The sequence below is a fragment of the Equus caballus genome, chromosome 19, assembly GCF_041296265.1.
Source record: "Equus caballus isolate H_3958 breed thoroughbred chromosome 19, TB-T2T, whole genome shotgun sequence".
NCBI classification, from domain to species: domain Eukaryota; kingdom Metazoa; phylum Chordata; class Mammalia; order Perissodactyla; family Equidae; genus Equus; species Equus caballus.
Genome location: NC_091702.1, coordinates 55,125,766 through 55,153,481, shown reverse-complemented (window position 1 = coordinate 55,153,481; position 27,716 = coordinate 55,125,766). Strand labels below are relative to the sequence as shown.

Genomic DNA, 27,716 nt, shown 5'->3' with positions numbered 1-27,716 from the left:
ACTACTATGCATAAGATTTTTCTGTACTTTATTCTGTTCTTTTAATCTATTTGCATTTTCCTACACAGATGCCACATTTGCTTACCCTAGCTTTTTAATATGTTTTAATATTTTGGGAGGAAGTGTTCTTCTCCCACTTAGATAGACCTTTTTACTCGTAAATTTCTTACACAAGGAAATATCTAATCACACATCACAACTGGGACCAAATGACAGCTACTACTCTCCATTTCTTAGAGATGAGGAAATAAAACCACAAAATGTACAAAGTCATATCTAAACCCCAGATCTTTGGATCCAGTGTGTTTCCTTCTAAGCTAAAATTCTGCAATTATATCCGGATGTTGCAGAAGCCTAGGGTATTAGAGGAGAAGTAATTTAGGTAAGACTTATCTAATTTATACTCCTCATTTTACAGATGAGCAAGCTAAGGTATAGGAAAGCTAAATACCTATGACCTGATACTAGAACACAGGTCTCCAGGCTCTCGGTTGAGATTCTTTGCACTAAACCATGTATGTCTCTATGACAGCATTCCATGAACAAATTCTAGTGTTTTATCCCTATCAATCACCTAGAAGGGGAAAAGAATTCAGAACTCATTGTCAGAACTTCAATTTCTTTCCATTCTCATAACTCACAAAATAAAAAGGAATAAAATTGTTAAAGTTGAGACTGGACACATGAAGATAAAGCTCAAGAGTCTTTTACATGTTTACAATGACTCTGTGAAAAAGACAAAGAGGATAGAAACATCCTTGGTTACAACAATATATTCTGTTTGTTTACTGTCTACCTACTGGGCATCTCAAGTATTTCGTGAATGGTGTTGTGTCCATAAGCAAGGATGGTTACACATGTTTGGAATGAGCAGTCATAACTATCTTGAGGACTCCTCTGGAACAGAAGGTGATTTGAGCTCTTCCTTTGATTGGAATCTTTCATATCCTGGTTTTCAGTATCCTGAGCTAGGAAACAAATGAACACTGAATTTCAACAGCCATCTTGTTTCACCTGATAGCACTTTTATTTGCCTGAGCAAGGGACAAGAACAGATTAATCTGTGTCATGAACTTCAAAATTGTAGCTACTCTTGGAAAAACTATCAGATATAGAAGTCTGCCCTTAAATAGAGAACAATGCAATAGTACCAGGGGACTTCGATAGCCCACTTTTAGCAATAGACAGATCATCCAGACAGAAAGTCAATAAGGAACCGTTGGACTTACACTACACTTTAGATCAGATGGACTTAACAGACATTTGTGTAAATCTCATCCAATAACAGCAGAATACACATACTTCTCAAGCCCGCATGGAACACTCTCCAGGATAGAATACATATTAGGCTACAAAACAAGTCTTAATAAGTTTAAGAACATGGAAATTATATCAAGTATCTTTTAAGACCACAACGGTATGAAACTAGAAATCAATTAAAAGAAGAAAAATGGAAAATTCAGAAATATGTGGAGATTAAACAATATGCTTCTGAATGACGATGGGCCAAAGATGAAATCAAAAGAGGAATCAAAAACATCCTGAGACAAATTAAAATTGAAACACAACATATCAAAATGTATGAGATTCAGCAAAAGCAATTGTAAGAGGGAAGTTTACAGTGATAAATGCCTATATTAAGAAAAAAAGAAAGATCTCAGATAAACAACCTAACTTTACACTCCAGGGAAATAGAAAAAGAAGAACAAACTAAGTTCAAAGTTAGTAGAAGGAAAGAAATACAAAAATAAGAGCAGAAATAAATGAATTAGAGACTAAAAGACAATAGAAAAGAGCAATGAAACTGAGGTTTTTTTAAAAAAGGTACAAGATAGACAAAGCTTTAGCTAGAGTTATGAAGAAAAAAGCAGAGAAGACTAAAATAAATAAAATTAAGAGGACACATGACAACTGATAGCACAAAAATACAAAGAATCATAAAAGACAACTATAAACAATCACATTCCAACAAATTGGACAATCTACAAGAAATAGATAAATAACCTAGAAATGTACAACCTACCAAGACTGCATCATGAAGAAGTAGAAAGTCTGAACAGGCCAATAACTAGTAAGGAGATTGAGTAAGTAATGAAAAACTTCGCAACAAATAAGAATTCAGAACCGAATGTCTTCACTGGTGAATTCTACCAAACAATGAAAAAAGAATTAATACCAATCCTTCTCCAACTCTTCCAAAATATTGAAGAGGAGAGAATACTTATGAACTCATTTTATGAAGCTGGCATTACTCTGATGCTAAACCCAGACAAGGACACTACAAGAAAAAAAAAATTATAGGCCAATATTTCCAAAAAACATAGATGCAAAAATTCTCAACAAAATATCACCAAATCAAATTCAACAGTATGCTAAAAAGATCATACACCATGACCAAGTGGGGTTTACTACAGGAATGCAAGGATGGTTCAATATCTGCAAATCAATCAATGTGATACCCCACATTAACAAATGAAGAATAAAAATTATATGATCATCTCAATTGATACAGAAAAATCTTTTGACAAAATTCAACATCCCGTCATGATAAAAACTCTCAAGAAAGTGGGTACAGAGGGAACATAAGTCAAGATAATAAAGGCCATATATGACAAGCCCACAGCTAACAGACTCAATGGTGAAAAGCAAAAAGCTTTCCCTTTAAGATCAGTAACAACACAAGGATGCTCACTCTTGTCATTTTTATTCAACATAGTACTGAAAGTTCTAGTCAAAACGATTGGGCAAGACAAAGAAATAAAAGGCATACAAATCAGAAAGGAAGAATTAAATTGTCTCTATTTGCAGATGACATTATATTATATAGAAAACTCTAAAGATTCCACTAAAAAAGCTATTAGAATTAATAAATGAATTCAGTAAAGTTGCAGGATACAAAATCAATATACAAAAATCAGTTGCATTTCAATACACTAAAAACAAATTATCAGAAAGACAGAGTAAGAAAATAATCCCACTTACAACAGCATCAAAAGAATAAAATACTTATAAATAATATTAAGGAGGTGAAAAATCTATACACTGAAAACTATAATGCATTGATGAAAGAAATTGAAAAAGACACAAATAAATGGAAAGATATTCCATACTCATGGACTGGAAGAATTGATATCGTTAAGATGTCCATACTACCCAAAGCAATCTACAGATTCAATGCAATCCCTATCAAAATTCCAATGGCATTTTTCACAGAAGTAGAAAAAACAATCCTAAAATTCATATGGAACCACAAACTACGCCAAATAACCAAAGCAATCTCAAGATAAAAGAACAAAGCTGGACACATCGCCCCTATTAATTTCAAGCTATATTACAAAGCTACAGTAATCAAAACTGTATGATGTTGGGTTAAAAACAGACATATAGACCAATGGAACAGAATAGAGAGCCCAGAAACAAACCAAGGCCAAATAATTTTTGACAAAGGAGCCAAGAATATGGAAAGGGGAAAGGATGGTCTCTTCTGTAAATAGTGTTGGGAAAACTTGATAGCCACACGCAAAAGAATGAAACTGGATCTCTATTTTTATTATACACAAAAATCAACTCAAAAAGGACTAAAGACTTCAACATAACTTGAAGCTGTAAAACTCCTAGAAGAAAATGTAGACAGTAAGATCCTTGACACTGATCTGCGCAGTGATTTTTTGGATTTGACACCAAAAGCAAAGGCATCAAAAGCAAAAATAAACAAGTGGGCCTATATCAAACTAAAAAGCTTCTGCTCAACAAAGGAAATTGTAAAAAACAAAAAAGGCAACCTATAAAATGAGAGAAAATATTTGCAAACCACATATCTGATAAGGGGTTAACATGCAAAATTTACAAGGAACTCCTACAACTCAATAGCAATGAAACAAGCCAATTAAAAAAATGGGCAAAGGACCTGAATAGATATTCTTCCAAATAGAATACACAAATGGCCAACAGATACATGAAAAGGTGCTCAACATCACTAATCATCAGAGAAATGCAAATGAAAACTACAGTGAGCTATCACCTCACATCTGTCAGATGACTGTTATCAAAAAGACAAGAGATAAAAAATGCTGGTGAGGATGTGGAGAAAAGGGAACCCATGTGCACTGCCAGTGGGAATGTAAACTGGTACAGTCACTATGGAAAACAATATTGAGGTTCCTCAAGAAGTTAAAAATAAAACCACCATGTGACTCAGCAATTCTACTGCTGAGTGTATGAAGAGGAAATGAAATCATTATCTTGAAGAGAAAATGTACATCCATGTTCATTGCAGTATTATTTACAATAGCCAAAGTATGAAAATGACCTAAGTGTCCATCAATGGATGAATAGATCAAGAAAATGCAATGGAATATTATTCAGCCTTTAAAAAGAAGGAAATCCTATCATTTGTGACAACACAGATGAATCTAGAGGGCATTACGCTAAGTGAAATAAGCCAGATAGAGAGACAAACACAGCACAGTATCACTTATATGTGGAATCTGAAAAAGAAAAAGTTGAATTCATAGAAATAGATTAGATAAGTGGTTGCCAGAGGCTGGGGGATGGGGAAAATAGAGAGAGGTTGGTAAACAGACATAAACTTCCAGTTATAAGATGAATAAGGTCTGAGGGGTTAATGTATAACATGGTTACTATAATTGATAACACTGTATTGTATAATTGATATTTTCTAAAAAAGTAGAACTTCAATATTCTCATCAAAAAATAAAAAAGACTATGTGATGTGATGTATGTGTTCATTAACTCTATGGGGGTATCCGTTCATAATGTGCATATATGTCAAATCACATTGTACGCTTTAAACATCTTACAATTTTGACAATTGTATCTCAATAATGCTAAAAAAAAAAAAAAAAAGAAAAGAAGAAGGCTACCCTTGCCGCCACATCCGGATTTTGAGCCAGAATGAAAGAAAACCAATGCTTGAAGTTCTAACAAAATTTGGGCCAAAGGTCTCAGATCCTCTGCAGGGTAAGTTACACAGCAGGAAGAAAAAAGTCTACAGAAAGTCTACGGCAGGGTCGTGAGCCACAGAGCTTGACTGAATAATTCCTGATTATTCCTGGGTCCCCAACTTTGCCATCGCACAACCTGCATGTTCAATTTGTGGTCCACAGGTAAATTCTTTAAGCCTTTTAGTTGCGTTTTCCACTTCAGTTTATTATAAATAATAGGTCAAAACACATGTCTTGAATAGCCTAAGATCTAAAACACATGTTTGTTCAATAAGACCACAGAGGTAGGACTACAGAACGTGAAGCCAATTTTATTTTTAGCAGAGGCTTTAGATGTCTGCTCAACACATTTATTTGAAAAGTAATTTTTGTTCATCCAATACGTCATGCTGTCAAGAAACATACCAAAGGAGAAGACCAAGTTCCCATTCTCCAGGAGCATATAATCCTGTTGGAGAGCAAATTTCTTCTTCCTCAGAACCCCTTCTCCATGCACGGAGAATACCAGTTTGAAGAATTAGAGGTTCAATAAAGGACTGAAGTCAAGCTGAAGGGGAGCGCACTTGCCTTCTTTAATCAGTCTCAAGCCAAAGAGGAATCTTTACCCATCACCTTTGGGCCCTTCAATAAGGACTGTAGACCTGTCAACTACATGTGCTCGCTCAAGTTTAATTTATAAAAATGCTCCTCTGGCCCCTATGAAACTTCAGTTCTCCTAGTCATGCACACACTTTCCTGTTCTGTAGCAGAAACGTAGATACAAAACCCATTTCTCAGGTCAGCCTATCTGGTCTTGTGACAAAGGTTCTGTCTGTCAGCTCAGATGTTCCTCCCTTGAACTTCATGTCTTTCTTCACCAACTTAGTGACACCTTCCTCCTCCTTCTGGAGATTTCTGGCCATTGAACAATTACACTTCTTCTTCCTCTTCCCCTTCCCGATTTTCTAGAAGAAGGTCTAGGAGGTAACAGTAGTGTGGAAAAACCCTAAGTTAGAACCTTGGTTCTCCACCACTTAAGAATTTGAGTTTCAATGTTTTTGAATGTAAAACAGGTAAAATCATCAATAACTACCTGCCAGGGCAGATTGATGAAATGATTAAGGTATGCAAAGCAGGGGCCTTGATAAGTATTGTCTTCTGTCTCTTTTTCCTAATTAAACCTTCAATTCCTCTTCTAGGCTGTAGATCATCCCACTGTGGTCTGCAGCCATCTTTCTTACTTATGAAAAAAAAGTCTCTGTGGCTCTAGGCCCTGAGCATCTCTCTGGATGGTTCGCTCGGTCCTATGAGCATTGCCTTCACTTGGCCTAACCAGCTTTATCTCTAGAGGCTCAGCTTTTCACACCACCACCACTGCCAGCGCCCTTTGTTGTAAACTCTAAATCACAGTACCACCTTTTCAGGAGGGCTCCATCGTGAGCCTTCTACAGGTCCCAGTGAACTGGTGAATTAGTTTGCTAGCACCGCCAACCTAAATACCTTGGACTGGGTGGCTTAAATGACAGAAATTTATTTTCTCACAGTTCTGGGGGATAGAAGACCAAGATCAAGGTGTCAGCAGACATGGTTTCTTCTGGGACCTCTCTCCTTGTCTTGTAAATGCCCCTTCTCACTGTGTCTTCATGTGGTCTTTCCTTTGTGCATGCAAATCTCTGGTGTCTCTTTGTGTGTCCAATTCTCTCTCACTCAGATTGGATTAGAGCCCGCCTAATGGTCTCATTTTAACTTAATTGCCTCTTTAAAGGCCCTGTCTCCAAATACAGTCACATTCTGATGTACTAGGTGTTGAGGTTTCAACATACGAATTTTGGGGGGAAATAATTCAGCCCATAACACCTGGTTCTGTGACAAGGGGGTGGAGAGGGAGCCCTGATTTACAGCATGGTGCAAGTTTTCCCACTGTGGCTTAATTCAAGTTACCGATAGTTTAACAACCAACTCACAAATTTCTTGAACATTTAACAATCAATCTCACAAGCTAATAAGAGCTGGCTCCAGCACATGGCTGGTACAGACTCCGGCCAAATGCTCCTTCCCTTGTTCTAGGTGGTTTCCTTGTATTCTGTAACCACTATCAAACTTCACAGGACCTTCTCCTATGTCCTTCTTCCAGCTGACAGACACCTCTAGCTTATAGCCCGTTGGTAGTGCTACAGTAGCTGACATACCCTTGAGCTCAGTAGATTCCCCAGCCCTTCCAGGATTAGATTATGAGTCCATTCACCTTCTCAGCATGGTAACCCATTCTCTCTACCCATGAGAAGTTGGCTATCAGGAAGTATTTTTTCTCTTTCTTTCTTTTTTACCATCTTAAATGCAGTGATATTTATTTAAATCCAAAGAGACATATATAGAAATAATTTCATTTAGAGCTGAAGAAAGAAAAGCTTGCTAAAATTCTCCCCATTTCTCAACTGATCTTGTGAGAGCAGTAGGATAAGAAGAGAGTGAATCAAGCTTGTGAAAATTAAACAAGAAAAAGACTAAGACTTGTCCTAGCATGAAAAATAATCGTCTTTATCTTTCACCATCTGTGTTCAAAACTGCATGACTGTTCATAATTCTGGTGAAAAAAAATCTAATATTTTAAAATAGTTTAAGAACTTTCCAATCAGGCAGCACTCCAGTCAAACAATGCAACAAGAAGAACAAATCCTCTTAGTTTTCTAATTTCTCATTTTATTCTGACAACTTTGGAAGGCTCACAGGAAATATCTTTTGATGAAGAAATTCCCAATTGGCTTCAACTGAAAAAAATTCTTGAATCTATTTTGTGAGACACTTTCAATTTATGAGTTTTGTTTAATCGTTATAACGTAATAGATTCGGCAAAGCTTTTGGCCTTCCAATCAAGTAATTATAATAACCTCATTCCAAATTTGTGTCTAGATATATCAGAGTCCTATGGATAGTGAATCTATTTGACTTTCCGTTTTGATTAGGAAATTAACTAGATAAATTGCAAATTTCTATTTTGCTTAGTGCAATGGCCAACCTCCAAGGATCCTCTCCTGCTGATGTTCACGCACCCAGTGTTGTTCTTTCCTACACTGAATAGGGCTGACCTGTGCAGCCAGTAGAATGCTGTGCAGAAAGGTCATAGAAGACATTGCAGCTTCTGCTTTGCTCTCTCTTGGCTCACAAACAGCTTCCTTGTCACGAGAGCACTGAAACAGCCCTACAGAGAGGTGTACATGGGGAAGAGCAGAGGCCTCCTGCCAACCCCAGACATCAACTATCATCATGTAAGTAAGCCCTCTTGGAAGTGGATCCTCCAACCCTAGTCAAGCCTTCAGACAACTGCAGCCCAGCTGACATCTTGACTGCCACTTCCTGAGACATCCAAGCCGGAACTGCCCAGCTGCGCTGCATCGGGATTCCTGACCAATAGATATGTGAAATAATAAATGATTTTGTTTGTTTGTTTTAAACTGCTAAATTTTAGGGTAATTTGTTATGTAGCAACAGAAAACTAATCCACTCAGGTAGGCATTTAAACCCAATATTCAGAGAACCAGTGTTTATACATTTTTCAGGGTCAGTAAATGCAAGAAGGCTTCACTTTTATCCCTGTGATAGGCATTTATTGGTTTTTTGTGACTTCCTGGAGTTTGCTCTCGCTTCCTTTATATTTGTGAATTCTCTACTTTCCGGGTCTTGGCAAAAGGCAGAGCATTTCCTTCCTCCCTAGACCCAGAAAATGCAAGACACTCACTCTGCCGGTTCCTCAGGCAACCGTTTTACAAGTACCCCAGGCATGATTTGTCAGGCACCCTTGCCCATAGTGATGGTGGTAGTGCAAGCTATGCCATCCACCGTTGTCCACTGTGGTGGACAGCAGGGCCTTTCCTCATTAGACTGGTTTGTTCCTGCCCATTTCCCAATACTGGTTTTCCAGAGATGGAAATTCTAAATAAATTTCTTTTGGGCTTGAGTGATCATTTACTGTATGCATACTGCACCATGGTGGGTGCAATGCAGATCACAAGGGCATCACATACAGCAAAGGCTGCTGTCGATAGGACCTGCCTGAGAGAGAGAATTGTCTCATTCTAGCCAATTGAATCTGTCTTAAAAGGCACAACTTAATTGACAGGGAGAAACTGAGTCATGACAGGGAAATAAAAAGGTTAAAAGACACAGTCTTTTCAAGCTAAACCATTATAGGTGTGCATCAGCGCACCAGGATTTTGAGATCCTCAAACACTGGTGATTTATAAATAAACTATTTTTCAAAATCTAGGTCTTTCCCTTCAGTAGCTTTATAATTACATGTTTATTAACTTACTAAAATTTATTTCAAACCATTCAAGAACTTCAAGAAACAGGAGGCATCAAGAAATGAAAAACAAAATTAATTTTAATGCCATACTAATTAAAGCAAGGACACGTAGAAAATGAAATTTAACTCATACACAACTTAACATACTTGGAATTGAAACTAGCTATCAAAGTATGAGACAGTCATAAATATCAGATTTTTACACTGCTTTCCTAAATAGTTAAAAAGGCATATCCATGACAGAACTAGGATTTAATGTTGCATCTTTCTCCTCATATGCCTTTGATTAATTCTTGAATGACAAATTCTCGTAAATGTAGCATTTTTAGGCTGGTAGACAAATCTACAGGGAGGCCAGAGGAATTACTTATATGAAGAATAATAAAAATCCAGAATCATAGCTTCCTACAGGTCAAATCTAGCCAGCTCTACCCCAGCCTTCAAGTTCAAATTCCCCCTTAGTAGCCTGTCATCTCTAACCTCAGCCCCTTTGCACGGCTACAGCAAACTCTATAACTCTTTCCCTGCCTTTTGGCAAGAAAGTACATTGGGTTGCCTTTTCATTTTTTATCTTTTGGAAATTATTTTTAATTGCACAGAGTACATAGCCATATTCTTGGTACAAAATCCAAACTTTACAACTCAAGCTAAAGCCCCTTTTCACTACCAACCACAGTCCACGTCCTCTGTGCATGCTTGTAATCTTCCAGATGTTTTTCTACGTACCTGTTGGATTATTCAGGTACAACTGTGAAGCTCAGCCTCTATTCTGGGTTGCAAAGGAAATCACTAATATTTAGAATACACATTCTGGTAGCAGAAAGAAAATTACTCCCAGTCCATCAGCCCCTTTTCCTCTCTCCTCCACCATGGCTGCATCCAAATTTGGTGGTAGTTAAGGAAGCATCTGGTCCTCCAAGTCATCTGTCCCATAGGCATGTGTGGAGAAACCCCTTGTTCCCATCTGCCTGGCTCTTTAGAACTGGAGACTGCCTTTGCCACATCAAGATTGGAAGAGTAGGCTCAGTCTACCTGTGGCGCCCGTTAGAGCAAGAATTCCTGCGATGCCATCAAGTTATCTTCCTGCAAAACTCCCTCTGGCCTTTCACCTCCTAGGCTCTGCCTGGGGGAGATAGTTCCTCTCAAAGGAATCTCTATTCTCATCACTTCCGCCATTTGCGCATCTCCCCTTGTTTCAAGGTGGGTTTTTACTGTTTTGTTTTGTTTTTCAGGTATGTGGATAGGGTGGAGGGAGAAGACTTAGAATTCCCTCTGTTCCCCTAAGAGAATTTGTGCTTTGAAAAACAGAGTTAGGAAGAAACATACATGTGCTATTTCTACCTTCTGGCCAAATATATCTTTCTGCTGAGATAATGAGCCTAGGATGGCTAAACTTGAAATAGGAGGGGATGAGGAGAAAGTGGAATTATTAGAAGGGATATTGAAAAAAAATTCCTTTTGTACTTACTTTACATACACCATATCATCCTATATGCATTACTCTGTAGCTTGCTTTTTCTTCTTATTCAATATGCCTTGAAGATACTCCATGTTACTATATACAGCTCCACATTATTCAGTCAATAACCATTTATGGAGCCCATGTGTGTGCCAGGCAGTGCGCCAGGAACTGTGTAAATGGCACGGAAAAAGAGAACAAGTCTCTATTCCCGTCAATATTACATGTTAGAGAGGGAGAAAGATAAGAGTCAATTGTGCACGTGCATAAGTAATATAACATGAAGTGATAGGTACGAAGAAAAAGAAAGTGGAATAAAAAGATACAGACGGGGGCCGGCCCGGTGGCGCAGGAGTTAAGTTCGCACGTTCCGCTTCTCGGCAGCCCAGGGTTCGCTGGTTCGGATCCCGGGTGCGGACATGGCACTGCTTGGCAGCCATGCTATGGTAGGCGTCCCACGTATAAACTAGAGGAAGATGGGCACGGATGTTAGCTCAGAGCCAGGCTTCCTCAGCAAAAAGAGGAGGACTGGCAGTAGTTAGCTGAGGGCTAATCTTCCTCAAAAAAAAAGATACAGACGAGTGGTATTTTTAGACAGAGAGGGCATCTCTGCAGAGGCAACTTTATTCTTTTTAGCTGCTACATAGCTTTGCATTACCCTAAAGAAGGATAGTGAGCTTTGTTTCCCAGTTTTGCTATTACAAACCATGTTGCAATATTTACCTACTGCACACGTGAACAGTAGTAGTTTGAGTAGATACTGAAAAGTAGAATTCCTGGGTCATACTTGTAAACTCTGTCCAAAAGACTGCACTGATTTATACCTTCATCAGAAACTGCTTGTTCCCCATACGTCTCTTAGCTGATACTATCAAAATTAGTAATTTTACCAATTTGATGTGTGAAAAAAATGGCATCTTGGATTTTTTAGTAATTGGCATTTCCCCGATCACTACTTAGGTTGAATACCATTTCATATGTGTTTTAGACATTTCTATTTCCTATCTGGTAAAATGGCTATTCATATCTTTTACCCAAATTTCTATAGGACTTTTTGTCTTTTTCTTCTGATTTGTTGGAGCTAACATATTCAAAGTAATAGTATTTTGTCTTACATATGTTGCAAATATTTTCTCCCATTCTTTATCTTTGTCATATAAAGCTTCTTTTACTCATGTAGTCAAATGTATCTGTGTATCCTTTTAATGATCATACCTTTGTCAGTCTTTATTATTTGAGTTTTTAAATTCAAATTCAAATTTTAAATTTTAAATTCCGCATACATTTATTGAGCACATGCTACGTGTTTGGAAGATATAAAAATAATTGAGACCTGACATCTGCCCTCATGGACTTCACAATTTAGTGTTGGGGACACTTGTACACAACCCTATAAAGCCACGGGTCTTAATAATCCAGAAACTACTACAAAAAGATGTACTATGGGGGAGCAGTGCCAGGCCCAGAATGAGGCGCCTGGAAAGGTTTCATAGACGCAGCAGCACTGGAGAGAGGGCAGCCTTTTGAAAGGCAGGGGTGGAAGTAAAGGTCTTCGTCACAGGAGGAACAGCACAAACCAGACAGAAAATGCAGCCAGGAAGGGCTGGAGAGAAATTTCTGGGAAAGCTGGAGAGTGGGCATGTGGGTAGGAAAGAAGAATAGATACAGTGGAAGGCCAGATTGCAGAGGTAGGGTGGAACTATTCTAATCTTTTATATGTAAATAAGAAATACAGTGACAAATTCAGCACTTCCTACTCGCCTTGAAAAGTAGCCATTAAAGAAAGGAACACTATCAACTAGGAGAAGTTGGGTAAAGATTTGGGGTGATTGGACCAACAGAGATAGCCTGGCCCCCAGCTTGATGACAGCCTGAAGACAGATTGTTCTGCAGACCTCCAGGGTGCGTGTACACTGCCAGTGTGTCTGCTGGTTTCCGCTGGCCAGAGCCTCTGCCCAAGAACAGCTGCAGTTTGCAAGTTTTAAGTCTGTTTTACCATCCTGCAGAGGTAAGAGTTGGATAGTTTATGCACTATGACTTCACAGTCCTCTAGGGAGGCTGCCAAGGAAAGCATGTTTTGGATAGAAATCTGAAAAAAAACTAAAAAGAAAAAAAATAAAAATCTTAAATACCCGAGCGAGTTTGGCATCAGGACATGGTTTCACATCCAGCTCCTCCCTAGGCTCTGCCATTTAATCTTCCTCCAGGACGCAGGGGCTGCCATGGGTTACCATGGATAGCGAGTAGGCCTCCTTGGGCTGCATCAGCAAACACCCTCCTTTGATAGGCAGTTGGAAAGTAATGGGATTTGGGTTTTAGCTGTAAGGGAATGGTGGAAAATGTTACAAACAGCCGACCTCCTTCGCCCCCACTGAAATGGCTGCCTTCCTCTGCACATTTTATGTTGCTTTGGGGAGAATGACAAAAGACAGATGCTTCTTGCTGGAATGCTAGTTGTTTAATCATTCCTTCTAATCCCAAGATATTTACTGTAGTTTCTTGGAGCTGACATCTTGGGCCACTCCTTGGTTTTCAATGCCTTGTAAATGGTGTGGCGTTGTGATTTTCCATTACATGGAATATGGGAAAGTCTGTGGGAGAGTTCTTTTAAAGGTGTTATGTTGCAGATGGTGTCCTCAGGCCAAAAGCCGTATATTGGGAGTGCATAAGTTGTAAGTAAACTGTAAACTCTTATAGTCAGACGCAAAATATGTAACCTGGTTTGGCTCCCATCTCCCACAGAGCATCAGTCAGGTCTATAGAAGTGCTTATGTCCATTCCAAGAGTGGACAGTAACATACAAAATTAGTCTTTCCAATTGCGTGACCTCTCCACACAGTTCCCACCAAGGAGGAAACCTGCTTCCTCTCCACTTTCCGTAGCCCCCACAGAACCCCAGGAAGCTACACAGTAGACAAGATGCCCTTCAGAAATATATTAAAACTCTTGTGTTAGCCACAAGCCACCCTGCTCCATAGGTCTCTTGTTCTGTTTTCATAAAGATAAGGTAAAAGAGAAACTGAAGTGATGTGATGTACTCAAGCATTTTCATCGTGTTAAGAAGCAAGAATAACTGATTAATCTCATAATCTCATAAACTTTCTTTTCCCAGGAGGATCACATTCTTATTAACAGGCAAGTCATAACAGCAGCTTGGAAAGCAATTCATTTCTCTTCCCCCAAGAGTCTTAACATTTGGTGAAACTTCGCAATTCCTGTGTTAGTGAATCTTATTGAAATTTCTTTTTCTGATTTTGAGCTTGTGTATGTTTTTTCTCTCCCTCTTGTTAAATTTTCAAATTCTCTTGATGGCCTCCCTCTACCTATGCACAGACAATCATTTCTTTCCTCTCTGGTGATTACCATACCTCTGAGGAGCTCTGTCCTCAATGCGTGGGAGCCTTAAAACAGAGAAGACATAACTGGAAATGGGAATCTATGTCTGTGGTGTCCGTGTGTGGGGTCTCCGTGTCTTAGGAAGGAAAGAAGTTTCAGGGAAGAACACCTTGTCAAGTTTTTCCGATATACTAATGTGTGCATAATGGGCATTTGAAAACAAGTAGGATGAATAATGAGACTTTGTGTTTCCACAGCAACTTTCCCAAGGACATTTATAACGATATGGAGATTATCCTCAAATCCCTCTATTCAGCTGGGTTAAGAGAAAGAATTATTTCCGTATTTCATGAGGGGAAACCAGAATAAGGACAAGTGTCTCACCTCTGCCAGCTTTACCCAGCTCAGGTACCAAGTCTCACCTTTCAGAGATGAGTGACAGCATCCAACAGACCCATGCTGCTCTGGCCTGAGCTCCCCTGGCCTCTCTTTGGTTCTCTATTGTGTATAGTCCAATGTTCTTGGCTCCTTGTTTGATCTTAAAATCAGTGTTGGGTGAATCAGTCACAAGATTTGGACATTCTGTTCAGAAAATGTTATAAATTCATCAAGATTTGCTGGATCTGCAAGACTATTCTGGCGTTCTTAATAGAACAGCAGTCTTCTGTCCCCAGATGACTTCATGAAATGAGGACTTGTGTGAGAATGTGATAGAGACAGTTTCCCAATTGCCTTGAAATAGACATACCCTGTCACAGTTGCCTGCTGTTACCTATGCTGTCCTCTCTTTTTGGCATGTCTTCCTTCTCTGCCCTATGCAGGGCAGAGAAGGATGCAGCACTCCTATGCATCTTTTAAAACTCAGTTTGATTGTTAGCATCTCCTTCGTCAAGGTTTTGTATGCATTCTCCAGTTATACTTTCTTAACAAAGCCCCAATTTTGTTCAGCCTCCATTCCTCTCCCACCAGGACGTGCACCTGGTCAAGGTCCTGACTTTAGCCCAGTTCCACAGAAGACATAATCAACATCCATATGATCTCATTCCATTTGCCAGAGGTTGTATAAAGAATTTTCTGTGTCCTTGGTCAATTAGACCAGAGAGGAGGCATATGGGGAGCTCTTGGTCCTCTCTGGTAGAATGGGATTTGAGGAAGAAATGGTCAGCCCTCTTCCTCCAAGCATACTGTATGGGCTTGGGGTGGCTGCTATCTTCTCACTTCCAGCATGAGGAAGAAGCAAACACTGATGGTGGCAGAGCAGAGACAAGGATAAAATCCACGTCCTTCATGGCTCTGTAGGGCCATGGAAACAACCAGACCTGAAGTTGGCCTTATTTCTGGATGCTTTATATAAGATATATATGACTTATATAATAAATATCCTTATTGATTGTCAGAAAGTATTTCTGTTTCTTGCAGCTAAAGGCCTTCTAATTTATCCAATGCTTTTCCTGAACTACAGGCCACACATTTAGTCGGAATTGGGTATTCCTTCCTTTGATTGCTATAGAATTGTGCATATACCTCTATTATAGCATCAACACTGGATTTTAATGATCTGCTTCTATGTCTATCTTCCTCACTGTGAAGTCTTCAAGGATCATATTTTATTTAATATTTGATTCACATTTTACTCATTTATTTTTAGAGTTTAGTATTATGGTCAACATGTATCAAGTAATTAATGAATATTTGATGAATGAATGAATGAATTTACTCAGAATATATCAAAGTGAGTGCCATAGGCAGCCTAAGCATAAACAACTTAAATGGTCACTTGAGACCCTAGCACTTAAGACCCTGTTTCCAGAACTGGTTGTGTTTTTTCCATCATCTGTCCATCCATTTATCCAACGCACAGAAGTGCCAGGCACCATGCTAATCCCTAAGAATTCAGAGATACACTGTCCTCTGCTGGCACAAATTCCATTCTGCCCACTGCAACGTAAATTGGGGGCCCTCTGGCCCTTTGATACCACTTCAGGTGCACACTCTGTCTGAGAATATGAGAAGTTGGCAATGGACAGAACTACAGCTCTCAGCACAGACATATAGGCCAGCATGGACAAAGAAATGCTTACCTTTCTTCCCAGAATGTGCAGGTAGGCACACATCCAAGAGAGAAAAATAACAAAGGATGCTGCTTCCCGTCTGAGCACTGTGGGCCCTGACTCTTACTGGGCCTGGTTAGATACAGTCATTGGGCAGATCTTGAACCATCTTTCTGGCCTACTATGGGTGTTTAGTAATGGAAAGAGCTCACAGGTTCCTAAAAAGAGGAGAAAACTCTAGGAACTTAAGAATTTCTGAGTACCCCTATTTGTTTCCCTGTTTCTTTCTTCTAGTCCATGAAATTATAAGCTACAAGCCACAGGGAAGTAGGAAGGTAAATTTTAGACTCTAGTTATAGCCAGGACCTTCAAAGTTTACGGAGTTCTTCTCTCTGCTACCAGGACATAGTACATTTAAATGTTCAGAGTTCAAGTAATAACGCTATAGGTAGACTGTGAACTTCTTGTCCTAATCATACTTTCAATTCCCAACAGTCCTAAGAGTTCCCGTCTTCTAGAAAAATCATTTCCTTTAATATCCAAACAAAATAACTCAAGCTCTGGCCAGTGCAATTTTGGGAAGTTCAACAATTTCCCAGGCATTTTGAAGATGTCTGATGGAGTTATTGCCTTCCCCTGCTGGCTTCTTGTCATCTCTAATCCTAAACTTCAAATACCAGACCAATTCTAGGTCATCCTTGGTTTCTCATCACCAGTCCTACCAACTGCTGCCCTCTCTGCACTGTTTCCCCCATAACGTGGGCAGAAATCCCTCTTCCTTTATCTCTAACGCACCATTAATCACATGAAGGCTATTGGACGTAACAGACTTTAACTAAATGTTAACAGAGAGGTATCCTTAATTCTACAATTCTTCAGCTATCCCTTGAGAGAGAATTTATGACCAATCAACTCTCTCTTTGTCGCTAAGACCTATTCTATTTCTTCTTTTATTTATTTATTTATTTTTTTGAGGAAGATTAGCCCTGAACTAACTGCTGCAAATCCTCCTCTTTTTGCTGAGGAAGACTGGCCCTGAGCTAACATCCGTGCCCATCTCCCTCTACTTTATATGTGGGACACCTACCACAGCATGGCTTGCCAAGCACTGCCATGTCAGCACCCGGGATCTGAACCGGTGAACTCCGGGCCACTGAAGCACAACATGCGCACTTAACTGCTGTGCCACCAGGCCAGCCCCTATTTCTTCTTTTATTTGATTCTTTAAGGGCCCCCAAAACTCCTTTCTCTGGAGCCCAGAGAGCACAGATTTTCTTATTGTGCTAATCATTTTAGTTGCCTTTATTTTGGCATTCCTAATGCATTCTACAACCTGGGCCCTACTTTTCCCATCTAAACTGTCGGTGCATTTCCCTACACAAATATATTTTTCCCTTCTGCCCCTTCTTTTGCTTCCAGATTGTCAAAAGGACTGAAGTAAGATTTAAACAACAAATTTTAAAAATCTCTGCATTGCACTTGTATTCTTAAAGTTTAGATGTGCTGCACTAGGCATGTGATGTCCTTGGCATGTGGTGGCACTCAATTTTTAACAATAATAATATCTAATCCTTCTTTGAAGATAGTAATGAATCTCATATTTCACGAGTTGTTCCACTTTTTCATCTTGTGATCATTTTGAAGACTCCCATGAATTCCCTCTTGAACTCCAATTCTCAGTCCAACAGAAAAAACGTAAAGTCCACTTTGTGAGTGTTCTCATCAGCAAGCAAAGCGAGTCCCACACTCTGGCTGGCTTCTTAGTAACACCCAATGGTCACTTAACTCTGAGAGTCTTAGTTTCCTCTTTTGTAAAATGAGGAAGTTGGCCTACTTTATCGGTGGCTTCCTTCCAGCTTTATAACACCATGTATGCCTCCAAAAGATGATGGGGGAGGAGATATGGGGTTGGACCCAGGAAGTAGAGAAAGCCAGCTAATTTTATTTGTAGCTCCAACCATCTGCTGCCATTAACACTAACAAGCAGCTATTTCCTTTTTAGTGACTGAGTGATCTAAACTCTCCAGCTTAAGAAACAAGTGAGTACTAATCTTGGTTTAATCGCTAAGAGATCCTCACATTTCCCCTTTTCCTGAAATGACGCTATTAAGATCCACGTCTATCTCGTTTCACAAATAAAATGTTTCCACTAAAACGAAGTACAGGAATAATACAATTCAAGTTTGGGAAACTTCTTTTTTCTCCTTGATTTTAATTGAAACCATTTTCCTTTCCTTCTGTAATTGTTCCAAAACTACCCAAGAAGACCTAAATAGTTAGTAAATGGAGAGGCAGTTGTATGGAAAAATTAGAGGAAAAAATGCCAGATTACCGTCTGAGGTTAGTCAATTTTAGCTTGCTTCAAAATGTTAAAAAGAATTAAGTTGAAGCACCATCTAGTGGCTCTCAATTGGTGTTTTGCTAAAAGTTGTTCCTAACTTCCTTCAATTTAGGACCACAATTAATTTGTTGTGCACATATACACATGTGCATATGTGTGTTCAGAAAAGAAAAATGGTTTTTATCTTTATGCAGGGGTAGAAGGTTGGTAGGGAGTAGCTGTAGTTCTTCATTCTTCTAATCTGACATCACCCAGAAAATCATGGTGGTGAGAATGGAACAGAGAAGAAGCATGAATTCAGATGAATCTCCTCCAGGAATGACGAAGTCCTTTCAGTGGAAAAAGGGTTAACACAGTAAAGTCCCATAGATTTCAGTTCCTCTGTTTCTCCTGCTCACATCCTCTCAGGGAGTCCACAACAGTATCTTTACCTTCCTAATCTTATAATGCAGACATGCCTTCACATGTCTAGGGACTGGCTAACTATTAGGTGGTCTTTGCACATCCCCAGATTCTCAAGCCCTTTCCTATCACAAGCCCACAGCATCCCTTTAGTTTACATAACCAGCAATTCTTCCAGACCTGTCATAGAGATGGTTCTCACACCTATGATTACTATCTTCTGAAGTTCCATCTGTTTCATTATGTCTAGAGGAAGAAAGAAAATGCACACAAATAGACCATAACCCGTGTTACGAGATTGACAGCAAACCTTGAGATTGGCAAACTAGGTATTTGTATCAATCAGGATTAAATTCAACTGCATATGGAGTAAACCCCAAAATGACGGTGGCATAAACAAAATAGTTTATTCTTTCTCACACAAAAGAAGTTTATAGGTAAGTAGTCTAGAGTTTGTGTGGCAACTCCATTGTCATCAGGACACAGGCTCCATTCATCTTTCTTTTCCACCATCTTAGTGAGTAGCTTCCATCCTCAGTGTCACCTATGACCCAGGTCAGCAGCTGGACTTCCAATCATCACAACAACGTTGTAGTCTAGGGGATAAGGAGGAAATGCAAAAGAGGACCTCTCCTTTCTCTTTAAAGAGCTTTCCTAAAAATATCACATAAGATTGTGTTTACACCTCATTTGCAAAACTTTTGTGGGTGGTCATACTCAGCTGCAAGGGAAACTGAGAAATGTCTTTTAGCTAAGTATGTCCCCATACCAAATAAAATTGGAGTTATGTTATTGAGCAATGTGTCAGAGACCTAATTCACGATAATGCTAAGTAACAATTACAAAACCTCTGTGGCAACGATTGCTTAAATGTCTGAGATCCTCTGAGGGTTAGGTACACAGCTCTTCTGATCTTGATCGAGCTTCCTCACGTGCCTAGGAGATCGCTGACTATTGGGTTGTCTAGTCTGGCCGCAACAGCAGGGTTGGGGAGGAGACTGGGGTGACCCAGCTCTGCTCTCCGTGTTTCTCATCCTCCAGCAGACTAGCCAGGCGTGCTCTCATGGAGTAGCAGTAGAAACATGCAGGACCTCTTGAGATCTAGGCTCAAAACTGGTAGACTGCCACTTCTGCCTCATTTGACTGGATAAAGCAAATCACATGGGGTCAAGAAATACACACTCTCTTTATGGAAGGAACTCTAAAGTCACTGTCCAGTTACTTGGAGAGAAGGAGGGGCAAAGATCTGGAGTCATGAATATAATCATCTACCACAAGGAGAAAGAGGAAGATGAGCACTGGACCAGGCAGCTAGCAATCTGTGCCACCGTATTTTTGAGTCTGTGACAGAATTGTGGTACTAGACTTTTTTTCCACTCTATGCCCTGTTTTAAACATGAGGGGATTATAATAAAAAAGAAAGAGAGAAAAGAGCTAATATAAGTTACATATGACATTATTTGCTAATTTATTTCTTGACTCATGTTCAATTACTAATGGAGTAAGTATTAATCTTAGCATTTTTCCTCCACCTTTACTAGGGGAAGACTGGCTATATGTACCCAAAACCTGACTCTCCTTCTTCCAAGGCTGCACTACATTTTCCAACTTTCACAGAAGTTAGTGCGGCCCTGTAACAAGTACCAGTTAATAGAATGCGAGCAGAAGTGATTACTACTGCAGGCCTAGTTCATAAAAACCTCCCACATAAAATTCTTCATTTTCTTTCTGTCTTTCCCATTCACCAGCCGAATGGAGAATACTCTGAGAAGGGCAGGGCCATAAGATAAAATGCTTGCTTGGAGCAGAACCACTCCCGCCCCCTGCCCTAGCCCTACCAACCTGCATTGGAATGTGAAGTGCACAAGAATTAAACTTTTGTGGTATGAATACACTGAGATTTGGGGGTTGTTTGTTTTAATGATTAGACTATTCTACTTATTTAGTATCCTCTAGACAGTATGCATTAATTTTCTCCCTTAGAGTTTTGCTAAAAATAAAAGTAACAGCCCGAATCACCTGCCACTTTACACAAAAACTTTTTTCTTTTAATAAAAGGACATGTTTTACTATAGGATTACCATATGTACCAGTGAAGATAGGGTTCCTGTTTACAGTGGGCCTAGAGGATGTTAGGGTTTCACCAAGCACTCTTACTCTTACCACCGTTAATCCATTCCAACTTGGAGTGCAGACAAGAAAGAGAACTGAGAAAGGGAATTGAGACACTGGAGCTCTAAAAGATGAGGTGACATTCAGCACCGTCTCCAATGACTCTAACAGCTCCTTATTTGGGGATCAACTTATAATTTCTTCAAAAATGCAGGTACTACTGAAAATTATTGCTGGCCATTCATTCAATGACCAATCCAGAAATGCAATACAACTGCCCCACTAATTGCTAGCGAGCAAGAAAGGCAATGGAAGGTCAGCAACTAGCTGACTTGAAGGCAGTGTTTGTAGTGGCTCTTGCCATTGCAACATTGATTAGCATCTCAAGTAGGCAGAGAAAACAAGAAGTTAGGATGAAAGCACCATCCAAAGGACACGAGAAATGTGGGGAAACTGCACAGCATTGTTATTTGCCTTTTGCTGAGCCATCTTCCTCTTTAGGCTGAGAAGCAGGGCTGTTACTCTTTTGCAGATAAGAACTCACTAGGGCAAAGGGGAAAGTGATGAGTCATCCCAGGCATTTGGTGAAGGCAGGCAGCAAGCTTTTGCATGTGTATATATGTATGCTAAGAGTTTGAAATGGGCATTGCCAACTATCACATCAATCCTTATAAACACAAAGGTATCAAAGAGTAACAGGAGCCATTGAAGTAGGTGTTGAACATGAAGGCTGATTTCAACTGGCTGCTTTTTCTGATATCTCATCAAGTCTAAATTGACTTCCAGATTTTTTTATTTTCGTGCTCTAGAAAAAAAACATAAAATATATAATTAAGCAGGAATTAATACAAGCCTTCAGCAGCAGAGAAACCGAGAAGTGAATATTTAGGAAGCCCCAGCTAAACCTCATTTCCCCCACGGAATTCTCCAAGGGTGGTCTAAGATGGGTGTCTCCCAGGGAAAAACTACAGTGAGGCAGAAGCCCTTGCTGCAGGCGCCTCTGCCTGGGCTCTCAGTTGTTAACAAAGCCTTTATGTCAAACGAGGAGCTTGGAAACAAGCACAATGCACCCAAAAATGTGTCAAGCTTTTCCCAGGACATCATAAACTCAAAGTCTTATGATGATGGTTTCTTTCTAATGAGTCCTATATTTTTCAGTCTTCAGTGCCTACCTGCAACCATTAATCCTCTGGAAGTAGATGAATGCCACAATGACCAGGATAACCAAGAAAAGAGCAAATTTCACATAGAGAATAACCAGTAAGGACGATGCTGGAAATCCTCGGATTATGAGACCTTTAAACACAGGCAACACAGGCAGGGGTAAAGAGCCATTCCGAGGATTTTTCTAATTAACAAATTAGAGTCAGTAGTTTCAAAGAGACTTTTAAAATATTCCTAAATTTTCATACTCTATCATAATCAAAACACGTTCTAGTTTACAATTCTAATGTTGTTAATGTAGCCTTCTTTCATGACAGAGTTTAGGAACCATGTCTGTGTTTTGTACATGGTAGGTTTCTAGTGAATATTTTCTGAATGAATAAATGTGCAGTAAGCAATGCTAATACTTCCCAATTTTATAAGAAAAAAAGAAATGTACTTTCTAACTTCCTGCGTAAATGTTAGTCTTTGGGAGCATTATTATTCTTAGTATTTTGAGCACTATCTGATAATACTTTCCACACAGTGAAGTGGTTTTGTCACTGAGTTGCTGTAAACCCTCTAGAAGGGTATTTTATGTCTTCCTGCTTTTATATATTCATCTGTGAAATGGTCCCAAGAATTGTTGAAAAGATAAAATGGGACTAATTAGGACCATCATTCTGAAGTCTTTTCTCCCATGAAAACGGTAACCAAAGAGCACGTGGACTGTAAGTACAAGCCTGACTCCCGGTTCCAAGAAGTCATGTCATTCCATTAAATAACACGCTCAAATACTAAACTAGAATGTCAGGCCATCTCCCAGGCACCATAAGGGAAGAAGAAGAAGACACAGTCAGAGCCCTCAAACAGCTCACAATCCAACTGGAGAAGTCAGACCCATGTAAATGAAAAGGTAATTTGCAAGAGAGCAAATAGTGCTAAGGGAGCGTTACAAATGATAAACCATCTAAGGAGTAAGAAAGCTTAATCAACTCTAACTGGGAGGTCAGGGTGAAGTGGGATGTGACTGAGCCTTGCCCATAGCAGGATTAAATATGTTAAGAGAAGAAGAAAGGACTTTTCAAGGGAAAGAAACAACTTAGGCCAAGGTTTGAAGATGAGTTAAGTAGTATTTGAAACATAAAGTGGGAATATAGAGATGAAGTCTATGATGAACTGAACCTAATTCTGCAGTTATTTGTACGTGTCAGGCACTGTGCCAGACCCTGGGGATATGGAATGAAAGGTGTGGTTCCTACTGTCAAGAGCTTACACTGTACTGGGAATCTGAGAAGCGGTGGTCAATTACAGGGCTATGGAAGAACCCTGACAGAGGCACACATGAGGCATCACGTGAGCGCAGAGTAGAACAGCTAATCAAACTGCAGGGCGAGGGAAAACTATCCCAGAGGAACAATATCAAACTAAGTCTTAAAACGTCGTTAGGAATTGAGCAAAGGGATTGGAATAAGAGTATGGAGAGAGATGTGCATTGTGGAGAGGTAGAAATTGCAAGTAGAAGAGAACAGAGGAATAAAAGAGCATAACACAATTGAGGAGCCCAAATGCCCATATGCGTGGGGTGCAGGCAAGAGAACAGCAGACATGAGGCCAAGGAGAGCAGCAGGTGGAGGTTGTCAAAGGGCTTTAGCTTTCCATGAGGCGAAAAGGAGCCACTGGGGGCATTTAAGTAGGGGAGTGCCATAGTTTTCATTTTAGAAAAATCACTCTGGCAACAGTGTGGGGGATAAATTGAAGGGAGGTAAGTTAGGGGCCAGAAGAGCTGTTACAGGGACATTGCAATAATCCTGGTGAAAGATAATTATGGGCTCAAGGAAGGCAGTGGGAATAAGAGAAAGGTCCATATTTTTAAAAGACCATTAAGGTAAAATCAACAAAACAGAGTGACTGGTTTTGAATATGGAGAATAAAAAGAAGGATGTTGTAGGATATCTTTAGGTTTCTTGCTTGAGTCATTTATCAAGATATAAAATATAGATGTGGAGCTTATGAAGGGATAAAGGAAAGCAATTCTATTTTAGGAATATGCAAGCTGAGGTGCCTTTGATGCATCCAAGTGAAGCTGTGCAATTGGAAGGTGGTTTTGATCATGGTGTAGCCAAGGAGAGAAATCTGGGGTAAAAACACACTTTTGCAAGTCAAGAATTAGACAGTGGTTGAAGCCATAGGTATGGATGAGATTGCTCAAAGAACAGGGGTAAAGGTGAGACGAATAGAGCACCACCAACAACGGAACCCATCAAAATGCCCTCGTTCATGGGATGAATAGGTGAAAAGGGATCTATTTAAGGAGACTAAGACGTTGACTGAAAGTTAAGAAGAGAACCAAGTGAAAATGGGAGGAAAACAGATGAGAAGGGAGGAGAGATCATATCAAATATCACAAAGAAGCTAATTAATAACAAGAAATGAAAACTTCGTATATTATTTGGCATCTGGGAGATATTTAGTGCTTTTTGTCAGAGAATTTTTTGTGCAGATAAATGCAAGTAAGCTAAGGAGTAGATATGAGGTAACAGAAGATAAGCATAAATTCCTCTTTTAAAAATCTTGGATATGAGTAGAAGGCAAGAACTAAGAGTGTGAGGAAGTCATAGCATCTAGCTGTAAACATGGGAGAAGAAAGTCATGTTTATATAATCAGTTTTAGGGAAAGGATTTGTGGAACAGGAAAGATTGAACAGAAGAGAGCAAGGATAATTAATGAAACAAAGCCTCTGAGGACGTGGAAGGGGAAAAATGTATAGAGTGTAGGTTGACCATTTGGTCGACAGAGGGAAAGTCAGATAGGACTGGAGATAAATGCACAGGTCTAGAGACAAGAAGTATAAAATAAGGGCCTAGAGCTAGCAGCAGATTGACAATGGAAAATAAAGAATAGATGCGAATGTACTGATACATGCTACACACGGATGATCCTTAAAGACATTATGCTAAGTGAAAGAAGTCACAAAAGGCCACATATTATATGGTTCCATTTATATGAAATATCCAAACTAGGAAAATCTATAGAGACATAAAGTAGATTAGTGGTTACTTAAAGCTGGAGGAATAGTGAGATTAAGGAGTGATAGCCAAAAGGTACAGGTTTTCTTTTCGGAGTGATGAATATATTCTAAAATTGATTGTGGTGATGTTTGTGCAACTCTGTGAATACAGTCATGCGCCACATAATAATGTGTCAGTAAACATCGGACCACATATATGACACTGGTTGCATAAGATTAGTACCGTATAGCCCAGGTGTGTAGTAGATTACACCACCCAGGTTTGTGTAAGTACACTCTATGGTGTTCGCACAATGATGAAACCACCTAAAGACACATTTCTCAGAACACATCCCTGTTGTTAAGTGGCACACGACTGTAGACCAAAAAGCATTGAATTGTACACTCTAAATGGGTGAATTTATGGTATATAAATTAGATCTCAATAAAGCTATTACCAAAAAAAAAAAGAATAAATGTGAGAGACATTAAGAGGAATAATTAGTAAGATATGATGATTTTTAGTAATGATTATAATAAGAACAATAGCCAATGTATATTATAATAAATATAATAGCCAACATTTGATAGCTAATATTTGCTAATATAATAAATACAATGGCTAATATTTATTGAGTATCAACTATGTGTTAGGCACTCTTTTAATTATGTATATTACTTTATTTATTTAACACAATAATCCTATGAGGCAGTTGCTGTGATCCTTATCTAACAGATGAAGAGACCACAGGACAGAGAAATTAAATACTGTTCAAGGTCACACAGCTGGCAAATGAGAAGACACGTTATGCCAAAGTCTTCTCCCATAATCACCGGATTATACTCCCTACAACAATATGAAAACGTGGACCTTGTCTTTTCATCTTTGTATCCCCAGCCTCAAACATATAACAACATTCAATAAATATCTGGTGAATGAATTGATGGATTGGTTACAGATGACAAGAGAGGGGGGAAAGAAAACATCTCTTACTCAGGGTAACAAAGTGGTGATAGAAAAATCAGGGAGAGAATAACTACTGTTTTTTGGCTACCTACTGAGTAAGTATTGTTACATTATATAAAAGTATTGACATTTTATATTAACAATTAATCTCAAAGTAAAAGCCTATAGATCACTAAGTTAGCAAATAATATTTTTTATGGCTACTGGAATAAAGATATCTAGAGAATGTGCTGGTAAGAAGTTATTAAATGAATTCCTTCTACTTGATAAAGGAATAGCAACAATTTCTCTAGCACACTAATGCATTACCTGGTTAAGTTTTAGAGAATATCTTCAAGTTAGGAGCACAGGCTTTCTCACCTGGTGCCTGGTAATTCATAATCTTCTATGGAGGGAAAGGCTGAGCACCAAGTTCACTACTCTAAAATAAGCAGATGCTTACCGAGACTCAGCTCTAAAGACAGGCTCTTGTTGCCGGTCACATGTGAGACAGAGCAGGACACATTAGACAAAGGGTGGTCCTCCCAGCGGCATGTACTCTGGACGGTCACTGTGCCATTGGCCCAATGTTCTTGCTCGGTGACACAGTCTCCCTCTGGGGTCCAGGAGATCTGTGCAGCCGGCTTCCCTGCAGCTGCCCTGCACACCGTGGTTCCATTCTTGCTTTGAAGCAGGGTCACCTCGGGGGGCACTGCAGAGACCAGGGAGAAATGCTTCAGTCTTAACATGTGGGATAAGGAATTTAGAGGGACCTTTGTTTCAGTGCCAAATCTAGCTATCTGAAATACCGCAATGTGTGATGTTCCTTACCTAACACTTGGAGGTGATATCCACGATGGAAATTCCCATCAGGTGTTACCATTTGACACATGTAAAACCCGTCATGAGTGGTGGCCACTGGATCAATCTGAAGGGCGAGGTTCTCATCAGGTCTGGAGGCCCAGGTTATTCTCTCGTCGGTACAGTTTCCTTCCTTGGTCTCATTTCTATCTCTCCTGTACGCTCTGGTGCAGGACAGCTTGCCTCTGAGGATTATTTGCCACGCTGTTACCACCATAGAGGTCAACAGGATGGAAGGGCAATCGAACACAACCTTCGTATCCACAGGTACGGACAGAGAAGCGTTGGCTGGATACACACACACACAAGGAGAATAACAAAAGAAAACCTGATAAAGAACTTCCTGTGTTAAATTTGTCCACAGCATATTACATGAAGTTGTACTAGAACATTGCTTTGCTGGAGAACTTATTCCAGAAATGTTAAACTTATAAGAAATTAACATTCATGAAATATATATAACATTAAATTCATCCAAAGATTAACCAATTTTGTACTGTATTATGTATCATTAAGAAAACACATGTATTATATGTCTGACAAATTTTTTTAAGTTTTTTGAAATTAATTCAGGATATTTGATACCTATAAAACAGAGAAGAAAACAGAATCTAAATTAAAAGACAAAGACAATGTTCTAAATATAATCTTTTGGTCATAGAGACCATTAGATTTATCATAGAATCCATGCTCCTCATGAAAGAGAATGGAACAATTAGTGATGTGATTTTCTCCTCCTAAGTTTTGATGAAAGCAAAAAAACCCAGTAACGTCAGAACTAAATACCTATCCCGAACGGTGACACATC

The 27,716-nt window shown here is 39.3% G+C and overlaps 1 protein-coding gene across 9 annotated transcripts in view; it reads right to left on the bottom strand.

The window, feature by feature from the left end:
* Nucleotides 1-19,217: 19,217 nt before the first annotated feature.
* The window catches only part of LOC100071466 (cell surface glycoprotein CD200 receptor 1), a 62,663-nt gene continuing 54,164 nt past the window's right edge, over nucleotides 19,218-27,716 (bottom strand). For 5 of the 9 annotated variants that reach the window (XM_070243831.1, XM_070243832.1, XM_005601984.4 and 2 more), the window contains 4 exons: nucleotides 26,879-27,196; nucleotides 26,511-26,759; nucleotides 22,120-22,243; nucleotides 19,218-21,752 (listed from right to left, as the gene is read on the bottom strand). In XM_070243831.1, coding sequence (XP_070099932.1) covers nucleotides 21,740-21,752; nucleotides 22,120-22,243; nucleotides 26,511-26,759; nucleotides 26,879-27,196 — 704 coding nt within the window. In that variant the 3' untranslated portion in view covers nucleotides 19,218-21,739. The remainder of the gene's footprint in view (nucleotides 21,753-22,119; nucleotides 22,244-26,510; nucleotides 26,760-26,878; nucleotides 27,197-27,716) is intronic. The other 4 variants (XM_070243836.1, XM_070243834.1, XM_005601987.4 and 1 more) reach the window with 1 other exon arrangement.